This window comes from Oncorhynchus gorbuscha, linkage group LG20 (genome assembly GCF_021184085.1).
Source record: "Oncorhynchus gorbuscha isolate QuinsamMale2020 ecotype Even-year linkage group LG20, OgorEven_v1.0, whole genome shotgun sequence".
NCBI classification, from domain to species: domain Eukaryota; kingdom Metazoa; phylum Chordata; class Actinopteri; order Salmoniformes; family Salmonidae; genus Oncorhynchus; species Oncorhynchus gorbuscha.
The window spans coordinates 23,093,833-23,115,990 of NC_060192.1; the positions used below are offsets into that span (position 1 = coordinate 23,093,833).

The window sequence follows — 22,158 nt, forward strand, 5'->3', positions numbered from 1 at the left end:
TCTTACATACTCAAAATTCCCCTACAGTTTTTGGTCTGTACTAATCGCTCATGGAAAGACGCATGTAACATAACTGGTAAATACTTTAGTTCTTGGTTTCTGAGATGAGGTCTGTACAGATCAAAAGTATTCAGTGATATCAGCGTCCACTACATGGGTGTTTTCATGCACTGCAGAAATGCACTGTTAAGTTACAAATCTGGGGAGTGCCTAGCTGTTGCAATGGAAGGAAACACTGGCACTGCACAATGTAACATATAGATATGCATAGTTACATATAGATATGTATAGTTACATATAGATATGTATAGTTACATATAGATATGCATAGTTACATATAGATATGCATAGTTACATATAGATATGCATAGTTACATATAGATATGCATAGTTACATATAGATATGCATAGTTACATATAGATATGCATAGTTACATATAGATATTAAAGTATTCAAAACATTAGGAACACCTGCTCTTTCCATGACACGGCATCCAGGTGAAAGCTTTGATCCCTTATTGCTGTCACCTAAAAAAATTCTGCTTCAAATCAGTGTAGCTGGAAGAGAGGAGACAGGTTAAAGGAGGATTTTCAAGCCTTGAGACACGGTTTGTGTATGTGTGCCATTCAGAGAGTGATTGTGCAAGACAAAATATGTAAGCATCTTTGAACAGGGTATGGTAGTAGGTGCCAGTCACACCGGTTTGCGTGTGTCAAGAACTGCAATGCTGCTGGGTTTTTCATGCTTAACAGTTTCCTGTGTGTATCAAGAATGGTCCACCACCCAAAGGACATCCAGCCAACTTGACTCAACTGTGGGAAGCATTGGAGTCAACATGAGCCAGCATCCCTGTGGAACGCTTGACACATTGTAGTCCATTCCCCAACGAATTGACGCTGTTCTGAGGGCAGCAGGTGGTGCAACTCAATATTAAGAAGGTGTTCCTAATGTTTTGTACCCTTGGTATATATTGAGATAGTTGCTCAGACTGGAACAGGACATCCTAGAACCAAAACACAACCTCTTTCACTTTCCCCCCTTCTTATCCATTCAATTGTCCCAATATTATTCTATAATATTATACACTTACGGTAGCTATTACTTTATTACCAGATCAATGGGGCACCAGGCACCACGAGACATACCACCTCAAATAAATATGGGTTTCCATGCAAAAGCTCTATTTTGTAACTCTTAATCAAAATATCTCAAATAGGTTGTCTCTCTAACTTTACTCTGTTGCCGCACGCACGCACGCACGCACGCGCACGCACGCACGCACGCACGCACGCACGCACGCACGCACGCACGCACGCACGAGGCCATGTTTGCGAAACACACTGGTCAGTGATGGGGACAGAGAATGTTCTTGAAGTTTGGCATGGAGGGCTCCGTCTTTCTGGAACACACACAAATACACACACATGGACAAAGAGTTGGCCACATGTCAATGTGTTTGCAGCATGTGGACCCCTCCCTCTGCTTGTCCATCAGTCCCTCAGCTCTGCCCTCCAGTGATGTCACAGTCCCAGGGTGGAGCCTTAGAAGATCTCAGGGCTTTGGCTCCAGTCCTGTTTGTCTTTGGCCTCCCAGTATCCACCCCTGTACACGTAAGTGCTCTCCCCCGTTGAATCATCTGTCCTCCTCTCAAACCACAGTGGCTGGAAGCCCTCGATGTCTTGGCCTAAGGAGTCAGAGACACAAACATACACATATGTAACTCAATATGGGTAACATCTTGCTGACATACACTGTATTGCAATTGTCACACTTTTGCTTCCTAGTTTCTATACTGTAATCTCTCTTGAGATGTCCTTTATCAAGTCCTTCCACTACCCTCCTCACCTTCTTCCAGGACCTGTGTAGCTTGTGCCTCCCTCTTCCTCCTCTCCAGCCTTTGTCGTTCCTCCAGACGCTGTTTGTGGGCGTTGGCCTCGTCCCAAAGCCCCGCCTCCATCAGCCGTTGGTCGGGCCTCAGGCGGCTGTCAGTCGGAGCCACGCCCTCCTCAGGCTCGTTCAGTGTCAGGGCCAGGGAGGAGAAGAAGTGCATGTTCTCAGAATTTTCCCTGGGGAGTGGAGAGAAAACACTGAGGTGATACAGATAGATAGGATGGACAGAGAGGGAGAGGGCGAGGAGCGACGGGTAGTGATGTGGGAGTAAGAAGTGTCGTAAGGATGCAAGAGGAGAGGAATCAAAATGGTTGTATAAATAGGTTTATGTGCTTAAGGCTGACTTGATAATATGCAGGCAGACTGATCTTACGGGAGAGTGTATTTCTTCCACAGCACTTTGGGCTGGAGGGTCTGATAGAGGGTCTTCTGTTTGCCCTCTGACCCTCCACATCCCCGGCTACTCTCCACTATCTTGGCGCTCTCCATCTTGTCGTCCCAGGTACCAGACATAATGTGATGGGCCGTGCCCTCGCTATCTGCTACCACACCTGTCACCTGGAGTCACAACATCAGAGGGAGGGAGGAGACATTGAGGATGTGGGAAGGACTGCCTCTTGTTTCTAAAACCATAGATTTACCTTGCGTGAGAGGTCTCTGGAGAAATAACTGTAAGGGACAAACTTGAGGTGGCAGGTGTCCTTGGTCCTGTGGTTGACTATTTCAATGTCCCCAGACTACAAAGAGAAAAACACAGGCTATTTATCCCATGCCACAGGCTGATGATTCTCCTGGTGGAAATTAGCTTCAGCATTATCGACACACGGTCAACAATATTATTACAAAATACTTCTGGTTTATCAATGTTAGCAATATATCATAATCATTACTATTGGTGTCATTAATCATGAGGGACAATGTTGAGAGTGAGGACAGCAAAGCAGGACAGGGAGGGATGAATAGATGGGAAAAAACAGATTGGATTGTGTTTTTGGCAAACATGGAGACCTGATGATTCATGCAGACATAATGAGAGAGAGCAGAGTGAGGCAGATTCTCTACAACACCACCCACCACAGGAGGCTGCTGAGGGGAGGACAGCTCATAATAATGTCCGGAATCAAACACATGGAAACCATGTCGTTGTCTCTGCCTGGCCGGTTCCCCTCTCTCCACTGGGATGATTTTCCTCTAACCCTATTGCAGGGGCTGAGTCACTGGCTTACTGGTGCTCTTCCATGCCGTCCCTAGGAGGGTTGCGTCACTTGAGTGGGTTGAGTCACTGACGTGATCTTCCTGTCTGGGTTGGTGCCCCCCCTTGGGTTGTGTCGTGGCGGAGATCTTTGTGGGCTATACTCGGCCTTGTCTCAGGGTGGTAAATTGGTGGTTGAAGCTATCCCTCCAGTGGTGTGGGGGCTGTACTTTGGCAAAGTGGGTGGGGTTATATACTGCCTGTTTGGCCTTGTCCGGGGGTATCATCGGATGGGGCCACAGTGTCTCCCGACCCCTCCTGTCTCAGCCTCCAGAATTAATGCTGAAGTAGTTTGTGTCGGAGGGCTAGGGCCAGTCTGTTACATCTGGAGTATTTCTCCTGTCTTATCCAGTGCCGTGTGTGAATTTAAGCATGCTCTCTCTAATTTTCTCTCTTTCTTGCTTTCTCTCTCTATCGGAGGACCTGAGCCCTAAGACCATGCTTCAGGACTACCTGGCCTGATGACTCATTGCTGTCCCCAGTCCACCTGGCCGTACTGCTGTCCAGTTTCAACTGTTCTGCCTGCGGCTATGGAACCCTGACCTGTTCACCGGACGTGCTACCTGTCCCAGACCTGCTGTGTTCAACTCTCTCTTGAGACAGCAGGTGCGTTAGTGATACTCTGAATGATCGGCTATGATCGGCCACCGTGCTTCTAGACCTGCATTGCTTGCTGTTTGGGGTTTTAGGCTGGGTTTCTGTACAGCACTTTGAGACATCAGCTGATGTAAGAAGGGCTTTATAAATACATTTGATTTGTTTGATGTATTCGATACCATTCCACCCCAGTCATTACTGTGACCCCGTCCTCCTCAATGAAGCTGCCTCAACCTCCTGTGCCGCACTTCATTTGATCACTCTTTTGTTGCTGAAAATTGTCATGCGCCGCAGAACAACTTTGTGTTTTACATACATTCACTGAAGACCCACAGTTACATTAAGAGTATTGCACTTTTCATGCAGCCTACTTTTGGCCAGCCAATAGCCCAACCACCAATCAAGCACCATTAAGGACTAAATGTTCAAATCCTGTTGCTGCAGGATTACATAGCTGTGACAATATAGGTCTTTTTTTCCCCTTCATTTTTCACCATATAAACAATAGGGACAAACGGACTGTATACAAATATACAAACACACATTAAATATGTGAGACACTCACCTGGTCAATCCACAGTTTGCCCACTATGATGTTGTGCACCGTGGAGGTGACTTTCCCCCACACATAGTGATTCCCACTGGAGTGGAACTGCAGGTGGATGCAGCCTAGAGAGAAAGAGCATTCAAATAAACAGCGTCGTACAAAATGTCTAATTAACATGGATTTGAAATAGCTATGTGACATGGTTCTGTATATGTAACCAGTATTTAGTGCATATTGGAGGACAGTGTACATACTGGGTATGCACGGCTCACCTAATGGCATTACAGAGATGTATTTCCCTCTGAACTTGCTGTCGATAGTGATCTCCTGCCACAGGGTCCAGCCTCGTTGTGACGTCACATGGTGGGCGGCAGCTGGGGGGTGGTGACTGACCTGAGAGAGCAGGAGGAGGAGGGTGACATTGTCAGTAGTGCGAGGGTCATTCTGTTTGTCTCTGTGCATCTTAGACATGCTTCAGAGAGAGAGCGTGCCGGGGTGTTCGTTGTGTCTGACCTGTTCGCAGATGGAGCGGTAGCCGAAGTCATCCAGCCGGTCCAGCTCGTAGGTCTCCCCCAGCAGGGGGTTGAAGGGCTTGGCAGTGCGGTGGATGGTGGTCGAGTAGGAGGACACAGAGAAGGCTGCCACCAGGCACATCTGCTCCAGGGACGATTCGCAGCGAGCCGCCCGGTCCAGCAGGTCACTGTACTCTAGATCCTCAGTTAGACGCTGCAGCATCGACAGGGGCTCGTTGAAGTTTACCTGAGGTCACAATTGCAGGCAGACACACATTGGAGTTGCGTCCTGCGTTTAATACACAAACACTAGTACAGACTGTATAATCACTTCTCGTTTCTCTTACAGGCATGGGGATCTTGGACAGCTCCTTGCCGATGCAGTTCTTCATGATGCTCCACAGGTTAAGGGAGTAGTTGGGTTTGTTTGGGATGCGGCTCCGTCTAACTCTATGCAGCTGGACGTTGTTGGAGCCAGAGTCCTGAGGAACACATGCATGGTCAACCACAGTTAATCAGGTAAGCAGAGGTATTACAGGATAGACCTCAACAAATATTATTTCACCCTAAAGTATTGTATCATACAATCCCTGAGGCAGGGTTCCCCAACTGGTGTCCCACGGGCACTTTTTTTTTTTGGCCCCCCAAGTTTTCAGAGAAAAAACACGTATTCCCACACATAATAGAGACACGTGACCGTATACAAATGTAAGCAAGGTTTAAATTTAATAGGTTTTAATTTCTTGTGGTTAATTTGCAGTTAATTTACAGTAATACAAATCATTTGTAATTAGGTTCCGGCCCCCCGACCATATACTCATGAAAAACAAATTGGCCCGCAGCTGAATCTAGTTGATGATCCCTGCCCTAAGGTAAGATAACCTTGCCTATGATTTACTAAACCTCTGTGTGTAAAGAGGTGGTAAAGCTTAAGACTGCAGACTCACATTCTCATTGTGGCTCCATTCACTATTGGGTAATCCTCCACTCATGATACTCTGGTCACTGCCGGAGCGTCTGAAACACAAACACACTACAACTACCATATACACAAAACACAGTCAAATGAATTCATTATACATTTTAAAGCCTAATGAATTATGCTAGCATCGTCATATTACATAGCTATAGGAATGAACTCTACTTGGCCCCATGATCAGTAGAGATCAGGTCAGTGACCCGGACTGGTTCTGAATCTGATGCAACACATGTAATAACTCATGTTTCAACAGCAAGCTTCCTTCATCAGGGTTGCATCCCAGTGACCCTGACTGACCTGTGCTGGGTGTGGTCAGAGGTGGTCACTGTGATGAAGGCAGGGGAGTCCTCCATGGCATCAAAGAACTCTGTGTCTTCATTCTCATCACTGGCGTCACCCTCCTGCGTTCTCTCACCTCCGTCTGCCAGGTACACAGGATAATTACAGTTTGAGTTAGGGTGTTTTGTTTGTGTAGATCTTATTTCTCAAACCGGAGTGCATTTATGCTACAATAAATGATATTCTGAAAGATAAACCAGCGACATCCCACTATGAATGCAGTGCCAGGGATGACCAGAGGAGGGACAGTTTCTTGTGAGATTCCAATCCATACCAAGCAATAAACTGCACCAAACTACCTTCACGGTAGGAGCTTAAACCATTGAGTGTTTTCTAATCTTAATCAAATATGAGAGAACAGACTGGTGTGTGTGTGCGCACCTCTGACCTGGGTGTGTGCTGGGAGCCTCTCTCCAGGCCCTCTCCAGGCTGTTGTGCTGCTTGGCTAGCTGTTCAATAGTCTCCTCCAGGTGGTGACGCTGTTCTCTCTCATACTGCAGGGCTCTCTGCCACCTCCGGCTGTGTGTCTCTGCTACGTCCAGGAAGTCCCTACAGGCCTGAGACCATACAGAGGAGAAGGCAGCCACAGAGGTGACAATATATCAATGACACCTCTAAAGTTACAGAGCATAGGTACAAGACACAGTCCAATATAATAAACACTCCCATTGATCATGGCATTAAGAGTTCTTATTGTTGTATTGATCAAAGCAGTAGGATGACTACTAGCATTGGTTATACTGAAAAATTGATTGAATTAGCCAGTAGGTGCTTTACTGAAATGTTGGCAAAGTGTTAGCAAAGTGAGTCGGTCCTCACATTGATCATAGCATTGGAGGTGATGCGGAAGAGTGTGGCACGCTCGTTGACAGTCTTGAGTTTGTCGGTGCCGTCAGTGGCCGTGCGCAGGTCCTCGAGCTCGCTGAGGGATCGCTGCAGGGCGGCGCCGTGCTTGCCGATTAGCTCGTTGCAGGTGCTCAGGTCGTCCAGCTTACTGGCAAGGGTCTTCAGAGCCCCCTGGGTCAGGGCTCGGTCAGGCTGGGGCACAGGGGCCTCGTCTCCAGAGTCATCTGTACAGACAGAGGGTGGTGGGGATGGTTAGAGGGAGCAGCACTGAATTTGTTCCATTCAGTCAGGCATTTGCTTACAAAGCCATATTCTTAAAATAGCATTGACTCTATAAATCTGCAAGTGGAGAAGACATGATGATTGATTTGAAGGGCGGAATGTATTCTTTCCTTTCGTGCCCTCGGATGGTCATACAGTTTCCATTATGGACGAGAAGATGAGGTAGAGATACTGTAGACAAAAATAGTTGTGATGCAGGCAGAGACAAAATAACTTATCACTGACAAAGAGATATGGAAACAAAGATGGAGAGATTCTACAGAGATGTGAAGTTATGTATGGGAATAGATTGAGAGTGTGAGACGGAAAGAGAGATCAACCGTTGTGATCCCCCCCCCCGACAGGAAGCTATGAATTACATTTCTATGGTCGCTGTGGAAACACAGTGGAGGGAGAAAACCAATGACGCACTTCACTTCCCTCCGCTCCTCCCCCGTGTTGGTACCATCAGTCACAGGCAGCAAGAGGAAGTAAATCGACCAGTACCAGGAGAGGCAGACATATTCCTGGGGTGCATCATGATGTGGATTTTAATGATCTCAGAGAGAGAGAGGACAGGCGGAACAGACAGACAAGTCTCTCAGTGAGAGCAGCAGTGTTACAGACATCTCAGAGCTGCAGGAGCCTGGTGTCTGAGACACCCGCCACGGTCACCTAGATCTCCACAACTCTGCCATCTGCATCCTACAACAACAAAGTCATCTGGAGTCCTACCCTGTAGACTAGATTATTGACACCTCATAACTTGAATCCTACTGTTCACTGGTAGTCTAGGACATTGGACAAGATGGAACGCTAGAGAAAACAACATTGTAAGACCCTTACACTTTACATGGTGCCAGAGGCATCAAAAAGCCCCAAATCAGAACAACTCAAATTATAAACAACACTTGCTGTCTAGAAATAAAAGCTAGGCTACTCATCTCCATATCGACAGAACTTTGCCAAACTCAAACACTACTGTAGCGTGAATCCAGTGGTTGTAAGTAAATGTCAGAATAAACCATGTAAATAATCACAAATACCTACAATAGATCCTACCGTAAAAACACAGCTCTGGGCCAAATCCATCAGCTTCTGCATTTGCCTGCTTCATGTGACATGCGTGCATATATAAGCTAACATCTCCCAGGCAGGTTGTCTGACTCAAGGCCAGTGTCAGGCAGAGCATCCTTGGATCGCCAGACAATAGTGAATGACTCCCATGCTGTTATTAGAGAAAAAACAAAATAATGGAAAGTGGATTTATGAGCTCTCAGGGGAAAATTAAAATGAGAGTGAAAACTCCTTCAGACATCTGCAGTGGTCTGATGAAACATGTTTTTTATTTTTTTATTTCACCTTTATTTAACCAGGTATGCAAGTTGAGAACAAGTTCTCATTTACAATTGCGACCTGGCCAAGATAAAGCAAAGCAGTTCGACAGATACAACGACACAGAGTTACACATGGAGTAAAACAAACAATACAGTCAATAATACAGTATAAACAAGTCTATATACAATGTGAGCAAATGAGGTGAGAAGGGAGGTAAAGGCAAAAAAGGCCATGGTGGCAAAGTAAATACAATATAGCAAGTAAAACACTGGAATGGTAGTTTTGCAATGGAAGAATGTGCAAAGTAGAAATAAAAATAATGGGGTGCAAAGGAGCAAAATAAATTAATTAATTAAATACAGTTGGGAAAGAGGTAGTTGTTTGGGCTAAATTATAGGTGGGCTATGTACAGGTGCAGTAATCTGTAAGATGCTCTGACAGTTGTTGCTTAAAGCTAGTGAGGGAGATAAGTGTTTCCAGTTTCAGAGATTTTTGTAGTTCGTTCCAGTCATTGGCAGTAGAGAACTGGAACGAGAGGCGGCCAAAGAAAGAATTGGTTTTGGGGGTGACTAGAGAGATATACCTGCTGGAGCGTGTGCTACAGGTGGGAGATGCTATGGTGACCAGCGAGCTGAGATAAGGGGGGACTTTACCTAGCAGGGTCTTGTAGATGACATGGAGCCAGTGGGTTTGGCGACGAGTATGAAGCGAGGGCCAGCCAACGAGAGCGTACAGGTCGCAATGGTGGGTAGTATATGGGGCTTTGGTGACAAAACGGATTACACTGTGATAGACTGCATCCAATTTGTTGAGTAGGGTATTGGAGGCTATTTTGTAAATGACATCGCCAAAGTCGAGGATTGGTAGGATGGTCAGTTTTACAAGGGTATGTTTGGCAGCATGAGTGTTGGGATGTCTCTCTCCCAACACATGGGGAGAGAGACAGATAAGAGCACCCAGGAGAGATCTCTCTCTCTCTCTCTCTGACAGCTGCTCTACCAGTGCACAATTGTTTTAGCATAGTCACCAAACCTGTGACTCTGAATAGAAGCACACCCATCCTAGGAAATGTCTGTGATAATGTAGCCTAAATGCACGGTGATAATGTAGTCTAAATGGATTGTGATAATGTAGTCTAAATTAACTGTGAGTAATATCTGCTACACAGTAGAAGGAGATGAGGAGGGCTGCATGGTATGTCTGTGCGATCGTTAAGTACACATCATCATCTGTCATGTGTGGGAGTCAGAGGAAAACATGTCAGCAGATAATTGATAGAGATGGCCATGACTCATAGATCTGAATGACTCATGTGTGACAGTGATGGAGAGGGAACCCACAATGGGGATGGGCAAAGGAAAGATGCCAGGAGAAGGAGTAAGGAAAGAGGAGAGACAGGTGGTGTGAGCTACTGTAAGGTGTTACGAGTGGACACTTAGTGCCTTCAGAAAGCATTCCCACCCCTTCACTTTACCAAATGTTGTTGTGTTACAGCCTCAATTTCAAATGGATTCAATTGAGATTCTGTATCACTGATCTACACACAATACCCCATAATGTTATTAATTAGGCTTTGGGTGGTGTATCAACGCACCCAGTCAGGCGTCCTTCCTAACTCAGTTTCAGGAGAAGAAGGAAACTGCTCAGGGATTTCACCATTAGGCCAATGGTAATTTTAAAACAGTTACAGAGTTTAATGGTTGTGATGAGGAAACTGAAGATGGATCAACAACATTGTAGTTACTCCACAATACTAACCTAATTGACAGAGTGAAAAGAAGGACACCTGGGGTCTCCATATTTTCAAGCATAGTGGTGGCTGCATCATGTTATGGGTATGCTTGTAATCATTAAGGACTGGGGAGTTTGTCAGGATGAAAAAAGAATCAGAATGGAGCTAAGCATGGGCAAAATCCTAGAGGAAAACCTGATTTAGTATGCTTTCCACCAGACACTGGGAGATTAATTCACCTTTCAACAGGACAATAACCTAAAACACAAGGCCAAATCTACACTGGAGTTGCTTACCAAGAAGGCAGTGAATGTTCCTGAGTGGCCGAGTTATAGGTCTGACTTAAATTTACTCAGTGCTGTAAAGTACTTAAGTAAAAATACTACTTAAATAGTTTTTGGGGGTATCTGTACTTTACTATTTATGACAACTTTCTAAAGACAATTATTTACTTTTTACTCCATATATTATCCCTGACACCCAAAAGTACATTTTTAAGACTTAGCAGGACATGAAAATGGTCCAATTCACACACTTATCATGAGAACATCCCTGGTTATCTCTACTGGCTCGAATCTTGCGGACTCACTAAACACAAATGCTTCATTTGTAAATGACGTCTGAGTTAGAGGTCAACCGAGTATGACTTTTCAACGCCGATACCGATTATTGGAAGACCCCCAAAAAAAAAAGCCGATACCGATTAATTGGCCGAGATAGATATATATATATACTGTATATATAATAACAATTACAGCAACACTGAATGAACACTTATTTTAACTTAATATAATACATCAATAAAATCAATTTAGTCTCAAATAAATAATGAAACATGATCAATTTGGTTTAAATAATGCAAAAACTAAGTGTTGGAGAAGAAAGTAAAAGTCCAACATGTGCCATGTAAAAAAAGGTCATGTTTAAGTTCCTTGCTCAGAACATGAGAACATATGAAAGCTGGTGGTTCCTTTTAACATGAGTCTTCAATATTCCCAGGTAAGAAGTTTTAGGTTGTAGTTATTATAGGACTATTTCTCTCTATACCATTTGTATTTCATATACCTTTGAACATTGGATGTTCTAATAGGTACTTTAGTATTGCCAACCTAATCTTGGGAGATGATAGGCTTGAAGTCATAAACAGCTCAATGCTTGAAGCACAGCGAAGAGCTGCTGGCAAATGCACGAAAGTGCTATTTGAATGAATACTTACGAGCCTGCTGCTGCCTGCCACCGCTCAGTCAGACTGCTCTATCAAATCATAGACTTAATTATAATATAATAACACACAGAAATACGAGCCTTAGGTCACTAATGTGGTCAAATCCGTAAACTATCATTTCGAAAACAAAACGTTTATTCTTTCAGTGAAATACAGAACCGTTCCGTATTTTATCTATCAGGTGACATCCATAAGTCTAAATATTGCTGTTACATTGCACAACCTTCAATGTTATGTCATAATTATGTAAAATTCTGGAAAATTAATTATGGTCTTTGTTAGGAAGAAATGGTCTTCACACAGTTCGCAACGAGCCAGGCGGCCCAAACAGCTGCATTTACCCAGACTCTGCTTGTACAGAACGGAAGGAAAGTGACGATTTCCCTAGTTAAAAGACATTCATGTTAGCACGCAATATTAACTAAATATGCAGGTTTAAAAATATATACTTGTGTATTGACTTTAAGAAAGGCATTGATGTTTATGGTTAGGTACACATTGGTGCAACGACAGTGCTTTTTTCGTGAATGCTCTTGTTAAATCACCCGTCTGGCAAAGTACGCTGTGATTCAATGACAAATTAATAGGCACCGCTTCAATTATATTCAACGCAGGACAAGCTAGATAAACTGGTAATATCATCAACCATGTGTAGTTAACTTGATTATGTTAAGATTGTGTCGGAGGAAACACCGTGCCCCTAGCGACCTGGTCAGCGTGCACTGCACCCGGCCCACCAAAGGAGTCGCTAGTGCGCGATGAGACAAGGATATCCCTACCGGCTAAACCCTCCCTATAACTCGGGACGACGCTAGGCCAATTGTGCGTCGCCCCATGGACCTCCCGGTCGTGGCCGGCTGCGACAGAGCCTGAACCCAGAGTCTCTGGTGGCACAGCTAGCACTGCAGTGCCTTAGACCACTGCGCCACCCTGGAGGCCGAAATTGGCCCTAATTAAATCGGCCATTCCGATTAATCGGTCGACCTATAGTCTGAGCGTTGGAGTGTGACCCTGGCTATCCATAAATACATTTTAAAAAATAGAATAGTTTGGTTTGCTTAATATAAGACATTTGAAATTATTTATACTTATAGTATAGTTTAGCAATTACATTTACTTTTGATACTTAAGTATATTTAAATCCAAATACTTGTATATTACTTATTGAAGTAGTATTTGGGTGACTTTCACTTTTACTTGAGTCATTTTCTTATAAGGCATCTTTAATTTTACTCAAGTATGACAATTCTGTACTTTTTCCACCACTGAATCTAATTGAAAATATATGGCAAGACATGAAAATGGTAGTGTAGCAATGATCAACAACCAATTCGACAGAGCTTGAAGAAATCTGAAAATAATAATTGGCAAATGTTACACAATCCAGGTGTGGAAAGAGACTTACCCTAAAAGACTCACAGCTGTAATTGCTGCCAAAGGTGCTTCTACAAAGTATTGTTTCAGCAGTGTGAATACTTATGTAAATTACATATCTGTATTTAATTTTCATTAGATAAATCAAGGGGTATGAATACTTTCTGAAGGCACTGTAAATCAAGGGGTATGAATACTTTCTGAAGGCACTGTAAATCAAGGGGTATGAATACTTTATATTGATGGGTTGGCGGGACTTTTAAACATCTTACCAAAATTATGACCAGGTCGGTTGGCGGAAATAAAAGTACAGGCTTTGTTGCCGGCAATACCTTTCAGATATAAAGGAAAGTCGGCAAAAATCTGGCGGCATGTTAAAGTTGCCAGCAAAAAACGTCTTGCTCTGCTGCAATCATCTAAGACAACTGGTGTGTTCATCTATCATCATCTAGAATCTAATTAGTGAAGACCTCTGTTATAATCATCAGATCACACACACACACACCTTCAGTAAACACCAATCGGATTAACTTCCCCTGGTACAAAACAATACCACAACAACAATGACAGCTCCTAAATATGGGGGCAACTCTTCAACGGTGCCCAATCTCAGTGACCAGGGAATTAAAGCAGAGATCATGAGGCTAATACCTAATTAAAATCCACAGCTCTGCGAGAGGAATGTTTACTATTATTGCACCACAAGTGTCCATTGTCCTATATTACTGAAGTTTCAGCAGTTTCTGGGCCATGGGCGAATGGAGAATCATCTAAATGGGTTCAGATCCTACAAATGCTGTTCAGTGACTTAGCGTAGCTTCATTCGCTACATCTGTTTGACCACATTGACCATAGCCACTTGCCAGGTTGTTATTGTAAATAAGAATATTTTCTCAACTGACTTCCCTGACTCACCAGGATGTAAGAATTTGTTCTTAACTGACCCGTTAAATAAAGGTTAAGTAAACAAACAGATGACTTTAAAGTTTAAACCCATGTCCATAAACACAAGCATACACAGACAAACCCTTCAGAGGCTAAGAGTACTGTGGAACGAAGCAGAGGCATAACCCCTCTCCTATGAATGAATGCAGATCCCAGAGAAAATCAGTCATAAATCCAATCTGTAGAAAAACGTGCATTACATGTATTACCACCATCTGTCATATCTAGGTCAGTTCAAATCAGTAAGGAGCTAAAGATACATCTCTGACTGAGCATTGCCTCAAAGAGAAGCGGACACATTAAAGATGCCAAATAACATTTAATAATCAGGTACTCACATTTGTTCCAGTGTGCAGCTGATAAATGAAGTTTACCCCACTGACTGTCAAAGTGAATTACCATGAGGACACAGTACCACACAGGGAATGAATCCACTCACAAACACACACACACACAACCCCTCCACTATAGCTAACTTGACAATTATTTCCTCAATATAGTTATTGCAGGTAATAAATACTTACAGAGGAAAACTCATTAGGAGGCTGCACTGAATCTCTTTCTCTACAGTGCAGATAGAGAAAAATAGTCTTAGTGGAAATATGAAGCATCTCTCTCTCCCCATAGCAGTGGGAGGAGGAGTATAAATGCTGGAAGGTCACTTCATTCAACTCCGGCTGTCGTCATACTCAAAAAGGGAGGGGTATGGAGAGAAAGAGAGAGCAAGTGTGTGAGGGAAGATAGAAATGAGATGTAGAGCAGAGAGAGAAGAGAAAGAGATGTCATTACAAGCTGTGCCCTTGCACCATCCTTCGCAGTCACCCTCTCTTCCACAAGCTCATTAAGTGCATATCAGAGAACTGGACTTAAACCAGCAATCGGTGAAGACAGCTCAAAACTACAGTTCAATCAAGAAAATGAATTCTCAAGGACACCAGAGCAGTGCCCACTCTTAGCAATGCAATTAGCAAAAAAGCCACACGATAGCTTGTTGAAATGACTGATAAGTGACAGTCTCCATTGGAGGTTTTTAATGGAACAGAACCAACCACCACAAGAATTATATTCAAATGTTGCATTATACGGCAGGGTAGCCTAGTGGTGCGGCAGGGTCGCCTAGTGGTGCGGCAGGGTCGCCTAGTGATTGGTTAGAGCGTTGGAGTAGTAACTGAAAGGTTGCAAGTTCGAATCCCTGAGCTGACACGGTACAAATCGGTTGTTCTGCCCCTGAACAAGGCAGTTAACCCACTGTTCCTATGCCGTCATTGAAAATAAGAATTTGTTCTTAACTGACTTGCCTAGTTAAATAAAGGTAAAATAAAAAATTGAGAAAACAGGAACACTTGTCCCAAACTGTCAACATTTATTGAGCAAGCCACCTTGTGGTTGATTGCATGAATGACGCTGGTAACCTTGACACGGAACGCTACATTATAAGATTTGTTTACCTCGGGTGCCTAACCTTAAATTCCAAAAACAGAACCTGCAGTTAATGTCCCAATATACATTTTCACCTCCAATGAGACAAGGTAAAGGTAAAAGGTCAAATATCCTAGTCTCAATACTTCGGCATAACTTTTTCATAATGTAAATTCTAATTCCTTTCAAAAGGATCACAAATCACTGTGTCATGTACAGCAGTAAGCCACAAATCATACAGTGTTGTCATAATTTATTTTGAATGTAAGCTAAACATTCTTCACCCACTCTACCATTTAAAAACGTCCCAATCCACTCAAACATATAATTTTCCAGTCTCTCACCCGATTGGTGCATCATGTGACTGGCGTTGGCCTTAGCCTGTTGGAGGGCAGAGACCCAGCGCTGACTCTCCCCATCTGAGGTGGCCTTCAGGTGGTAGCTCCGCCCTCCGCTGGTTAGCACCAGGTGGCACGCGTCACCCACTTCAATGTGTGCCGTGGTCAGGGAGATGGTGCCACGGCAAGTGTGGGCCATCTCTGCCTGAGTCCTAATGCACAGAGACGCACACACACCAACACACGTACACACACAGAGACAAGGGAAGAGTCTGCTGACTAAATCTAGTTCTACAGAGACAGAAATGTCACAACACGGCACACACACATGCACACCACACAAATCCAGCCACACACACATGCATTTATTTATATTTCCTAGGAGTACAGTATCTCATGGTTTGTTACACCTGCACCTACTTGAGCATAGCCGATGTGAGTGCCTGGCAGTGTATTTGTGTGTGCATGTCAGTGTAATGTGCATGCGTTGGTTATGCCAGGGCATTTAACTCTTTATTCTGTGCTGGTACTCAAAGAGTTCAGTGACATAAACACACATGGCAGAGCAGTCATGCATTCCCATCAAACACTGTAGGGCAGCCGGGGAAAGTGGTGTTGTCCAAGTGTGTCTACACACACCTCTGACAAATACCTCACAATGAGTGCCTAACAGTCTGGCTGACATCCCTCTTAACTGGTTTTAGGGAACTGTGCCTAACAACTGTGAAGGTCGTTACTGAATTAGAGGACCACACGTTCTAAAAGCATCAGATAAAACATGTCAGACATCTTATACATCATAAAGAAATGTAACGCCCTAGGTGGGTCTCGTAGGTTGCTACATAGATATGCAGTGTCGTACGCGCTGACAGTCATTCCTGTAAAATAACCCCCCACCCACAAAAGAAAAGCTCTTCCAATATGAATCTCACCTAAAATATTATTCACAGCTTCATCTATAACAATTATCTACATGAAATGTGCAAATGTCATCATGTATGCAACCATGAATATAGACTCATTGGTCAGTTTATTAGTTACACCATCCTGTTCACAAAAATGTGAACAGTATGGCTAGAATGGACAAAACGAGTGACCTAAGCGACAGAGCGTGGTATGATTGTCGGTGCCATACGCGCTGATTCCAGTATCTCAGAAACAGCCGGGCTCCTGTGCTTTTCACGCACGGCAGTGTGCGACAAACAAACGTCATCCAGTCAGCGGCAGTCCTGTGGGCGAAAACAGCTGTTGAGAAAGAATTGCAAGAATTGTGCAAGCTAACAGGCTGGCCACAAACAGGCAAATAACGGCGCAGTACAACACTGGTGTGCAGAACGGCATCTCGGATCACACAACTCGTCGGTCCTTATCATGGATGGGTTATTGGAGCAGATGACCACACGAAGTTCTACTCCTATCAGCTAAAAACAAGAAGACGTGGCTCCAGTGGGCATGTGATCACCAACATTGGACAATTGAGGAGTGGAAAAACATTGCCTGGTCCGACGAATCCCGGTCCCTACTGCCTCATGCTGATGGTAGAGTCAGGATTTGGAATCAGCAGCATGAGTCGATGGCACCATCCTGCCTAGTGTCAACAGTACAGGCTGGTGGCGGTGGTGTAATGGTCTGGGGGAGTCCCTTGATACCAATTGAGCAACGTTTGAACGTCACAGTGCACCTGAACATTGCCTCCATAACAGCCTGAATTATTCGGGGCTAAGGGGGGTCCGACCAAGTACTAGATGGGTGTACCTAATAAACGGTCCACTGAGTGTATATTCATTCATTTAGAGTCTGATATGTTTATTTTTTTCTGCTTTTGCCTAATTGTCTCCCACACATTCTGCATTTATGCCCAGTCATTGACTGACTAGAGAAATACCTTACTGTGGGATGATGCTCATCATGGCATGCTATTCTCAATTGCCAAATATCTTAACAGACTTGTTTTGGTGAGTAATATTGGTCCAACTACAGCAGTTCTAAAGTCACCTGTTAACGTTGCTGCATTTATATTAATTATGCACGCCAAGCAGTCTATAGACTGTCAACTACATGATTCATCTGAAATTACAGTCACTATGGGATTGGTTCTAAACTGCACTTGACTTTGCTTGTATTAACGCAGCTAGCTGTCTAACTAGCTTTCTAACGGTAGCATAGCTAGCTGCTAGCAATTACCTGTAATATGACAGAAGGCCGTTGCTAAGGACAAACCACCGGCGTTGGTAGCCCTTCAAGTAGTTAGTCCATTTATACAGCCAGCCTTTGTAGGTGTCAGACCCCACAGGTTGCCCCCCTGAAGAAGTAGGGGAAGAAAGCAAACTCTTCCCCGGTTCACTCATTTGCACCAGTGTCCGCGGTAGATGGAGTCAAAGGAATCAACACTGAGCTGCTAACGTTATCAGGCTACTAGTTAGCGCTGGAGGGATGATACTGCTCGCTAGCTTGCCTTATGAACGACCGCGACACCGTACCCATGAAGTAACGCCGAAGAGGTAACCCACTGTAGTTATTTACTAGTAGTTCAGCTAGACGGAGTGGGGCTACCACGGCAATGAAAGCCGTGTTTAGCTCGCTTGATTCTCCCGAGCCGAGCGTTCAGCACTGATCCTGGTGCGAATAGGGAAAGAAACGTGTGTGGCGTAGATGCTCGGCCAAATCCAACACTGGTTTATGACAAAGACTGTCTATTATATTGACAAGATATTCGAGTAACCGCTTAAGCAAAGGAAATACATGTCCTCAAAGATGGGAGGAAGCGAGATCAGTCTGCGGTCCAAACACGTTATTTTTTTACCCCTCAAACCTCACCACTTTCCCTCCGGGAATTCCCGTCGAAACCGGATGCAGTTTAATTGCCATTTTAAGTGGAGGTCCAATTCACGAACGTTACCCCTAAAGCGTCTGGTCTGTATCTTAACATTAATAAATGTGAACTCATAGCTGTCAAAGATTGTGTGACACCTTCATATTACGGTATTCCAGTAAAATAAGAACTTACATATTTAGGCATAACCATTAGAAAGGATCAGAAGTCTAGAGGCTTACTAAATTATTAACCCTCTTATTAAAAACACACAGAAGAAGCTAAATCAAGGGCTACAGAGGGACTTATCTTTAAAAGGTAGAGTCCTAATAACCAAGGCTGAAGGTATCTCTCGACAAACATATGGTGCTCTATCTTTATATCTTCACAGTAAAATAAGCAAGGAGATTGACCAGATGCTTTTCAACTTTCTTTGGAGAAACCCATTACATTAGGAAAACTTGTAATGAACACTTATGACAATGGTGGACTGAATTTTCTGGACTTTACTACTTTAAATAATACTTTTCAGATCAATTGGATAAAACAATTCCTAAGAAGACCCACTTCTATCTGGAATGTTATTCCTCATCATGTCTTCTCTACTTTTGGTGGCCTTAACTTCATGTTGTTTTTCAATTATAATATTGACAAAGTTCCAGTGAAACTTTCTGCTTTTCATCGGCAGGTTTTCTTATCATGGTCCTTAATTTATAAACACAATTTTTCTCCACACAGATATTATATATGGAATAATCGGGATATATTGTATAAAAATACTTCTTTGTTTTTAGAATATTGGTTCCGAAATAATATCCTATTGGTGAGCCAACTGGTAAATGCAGAGGGTCTTTTACTCAGTTATAAGGAATTCTTATCACTTTACAAGGTCCCTGTAACACCTAAAGATTTTGCAATTGTTTTAGATGCCATTCCCTCAGGCGTTGCTATGTTATTCAGGAACTGTCAAGACCTGACCCTCAGAGCCTACCTTGTATTGACCCCGTTGACTCATCAGTAGGAAAGATTTGTTTCTCTTTTGGTCCATTCAACAACAGAGTGATACGAACCTTGTTTCAGCAGGATGTTGTATCTATACCTTATGCCATGCCTTATTGGAATGGATTTTTTGATAATATCTGTTGGGAAAAAGTTTGGATGTTGCCACACACATACCTACTTGTTAGCAAAATTAAGGAAGTTTCCTTTAAAATTATTCATAAATATTATCCTGCCAACCACTATATGAAGAAGTTTAAGGAAAACATCAACTCAAATTGCTCCTTTTGTAATGACTACGAAACAGTGTTGCATCTTTTTTGGCATTGTATGCATGTAAGAAAACTGTGGCAAGACATCAGTAGGTTTATAATTGAACACATTTATGAAGATTTTACACTATTGTGGAGAGATGTACTGTTTGGATTCTTAACATACGTTAGAAATAAGCTTAATTTTTTAAATGTATTTCATTTAATTATTCTTTAGGCCAAATTTCATAGACACAAATGTAAATTTACAAACAGAAAACCACATTTTCTTACCCTACAAAAATAAATTGAACTTTATTTTAAGACGGTTAAATGCTCTACTAACAAAAAAGCTGTTAGAATTGTAAGTATATATATATATATATATATGTCCCTTAATGTCCTTGTGTAATTGTAATGTGATATTGTATCCCCTAGCTCGATTGTCCATTGTTTGTAATCTATGTATTCTTGTGTTCCCCCATGTGCTTTATGTATTGTTTTGTTGTTAATAAAAAATAGAAATAAAGTTACCCCCTCGGCCTTTGACTTAGCTCGAGGGAGCGAGTGAAGAACTTTGATCACTTGTGGGGTTGATAAGACCCACAATTCAATCCAAACTGCAATCACCTGTCAAACAATGGTGGCCACGAAGTGTCAAATTTAAACAACAAAGCTATATTTTCAGGATAGTCAGGCAAAATCATTTTTTTATCACGATAAAAAAAATATATATACAGTACCAGTCAAAGGTTTGGACATAACCTACTCATTCAAGGGTTTTTCTTCATTTTTGCTATTTTTCTACATTGTAAAATAATGGAGAAGACATCAACACTATGAAATAACACATATGAAATCATGTAGTAACCAAAAAAAGTGTTTAACAAATCAAAATCCACTACTGTTTAAAAGTTTGGGTCACTTTAAGGAATGTCCTTGTTTTGAAAGAAAAGCTTTTTTTGTCCACTAAGATGACATAAAATGTATCAGAAATACAGTGTAGACATTGTTAATGTTGTAAATGACTATTGTAGCTGGAAATGGCTGATTTTTAACGGAATATCTACATAAGCATACAGAGGCCCATTATCAGCAACCATCACTTCTATATTCCAATGGCACGTTGTGGTAGCTAATCCAAGTTTATAATTTTAAAAACCTAATTGATCAATAGAAAACCCTTTTGCAATTATGTCAGTGTAACCGATGTGAAATGGTTAGCAGGGTGCGCGCTAATAGCGTTTCAATCGGTGACATCACTCACTCTGAGACCTTGAAGTAGTTGTTCCCCTTGCTCTGAAGGGCCACGGCTTTTGTGGAGCTATGGGTAATGATGCTTCGAGGGTGGCTGTTGTCTATGTGTGCAGAGGGTCCCTGGTTAGAGCCCAGGTAGGAGCGAGGAGAGGGACTGAAGCTATACTGTTACATCAGCACAGCTGAAAACTGTTGCCCTGATTAAAGAAGCAATAAAAATGGCCTTCTTTAGACTAGATGAGTATCTGGAGCATCAGCATTTGTGGGTTAGATTACAGGCTCAAAATGACCAAAAACAAATAACTTCCTTCTGAAACTCGTTAGTCTATTCTTGTTCTGAGAAATGAAGGCTATTCCATGCAAGAAATTGCCAAGAAACTGAAGATCTCGTACAATGCTGTGTACTACTTTTTTCCCAGAAACAGCACAAACGGGCCCTAACCAGAATAGAAAGAGGAGTGGGAGGCCCCGGTGCACAACTGAGCAAGTGGACAAGTACATTAGAGTGTCTAGTTTGAGAAACAGATGGCTCACAAGTCCTCAACTGGCAGCTTCATTAAATAGTACCACAAAACACCAGTCTCAACATCAACAGTGAAGAGGCGATTCCGGGATGCTGGCCTTCTAGGCAGAGTTGCAAAGAAAAAGCCCTATCTCAGACTGGTCAATAAAAAGAAAAGATTAAGATGGGCAAATGAACACAGACACTGGATAGAGAAAGATTGGAAAAATGTGTTATGGAAAGACAAATCTAAGTTCGAGGTGTTCGGATCACAAAGAAGAACATTTGTGAGACGCAGAAAAAAATGAAAAGAGGAGTGTTTGACGCCATCTGTCAAGCATGGTGGAGGCAATGTGATGGTCCGGGAGTGCTTTGGTGGTGGGAAAGTGGGAGATTTGTACAGGGTAAAAGGGATCTTAAAGAAGGCTATCACTCCATTTTGCAACGCCATACCCTGTGGACGGTGCTTAATTGGAGCCAATTTCCTCCTACAACAGGGCAATGTCCCAAAGCACAGCTCTAAACTATGCAATAACTATTTAGGGAAGAAGCAGTCGGCTGGTATTCCGTCTATAACGGAGTGGCCAGCAGTCACCTGATCCCAACCCTATTGAGTCGTTGTGGGAGCAGCTTGACCGTATGGTACGTAAGAAGTGCCCATCAAGCCAATCCAACTTGTGGGAGGTGCTTCAGGATGCATGGGGTGAAATCTCTTCAGATTACCTCAACAAATTGACAACTA

At 43.0% G+C, this 22,158-nt stretch overlaps 1 protein-coding gene across 3 annotated transcripts; it reads right to left on the bottom strand.

Annotated features, from left to right (window-relative positions):
- Positions 1–738: 738 nt before the first annotated feature.
- LOC124007185 (oxysterol-binding protein 2-like) lies at positions 739–18,432 on the bottom strand. Of its 3 annotated transcripts, none has more exons than XM_046317570.1 (14): positions 17,780–18,432; positions 15,602–15,807; positions 6,937–7,187; positions 6,506–6,674; positions 6,076–6,199; positions 5,747–5,816; positions 5,147–5,281; positions 4,801–5,046; positions 4,560–4,680; positions 4,306–4,409; positions 2,533–2,628; positions 2,265–2,449; positions 1,847–2,067; positions 739–1,685 (listed from the first exon to the last, which is right to left on the bottom strand). In XM_046317570.1, exons 1-14 carry the CDS (start codon positions 17,941–17,943, stop codon positions 1,543–1,545), a joined length of 2,235 nt encoding a protein of 744 aa, XP_046173526.1. In that variant the 5' UTR covers positions 17,944–18,432; the 3' UTR covers positions 739–1,542. The 3 variants fall into 3 exon arrangements, with proteins under 3 accessions (XP_046173526.1, XP_046173527.1, XP_046173529.1); XM_046317571.1 differs by having other exon boundaries at positions 15,602–16,824; positions 17,780–17,914; XM_046317573.1 differs by having other exon boundaries at positions 15,602–15,886; positions 17,780–17,905.
- Positions 18,433–22,158: the final 3,726 nt, after the last annotated feature.

Excerpts from the sequence above, each read along its gene's own strand:
- LOC124007185 (XM_046317570.1), bottom strand. The coding sequence starts at position 17,943 with ATGAGTGAACCGGGGAAGAGTTTGCTTTCTTCCCCTACTTCTTCAGGG. Across the intron at positions 6,200-6,505 it reads GGCTCCCAGCACACACCCAG|ACGGAGGTGAGAGAACGCAG; the intron begins GTCAGAGGTGCG and ends TGTACCTGGCAG. Across the intron at positions 2,629-4,305 it reads GCAAACTGTGGATTGACCAG|TCTGGGGACATTGAAATAGT; the intron begins GTGAGTGTCTCA and ends TTCTCTTTGTAG.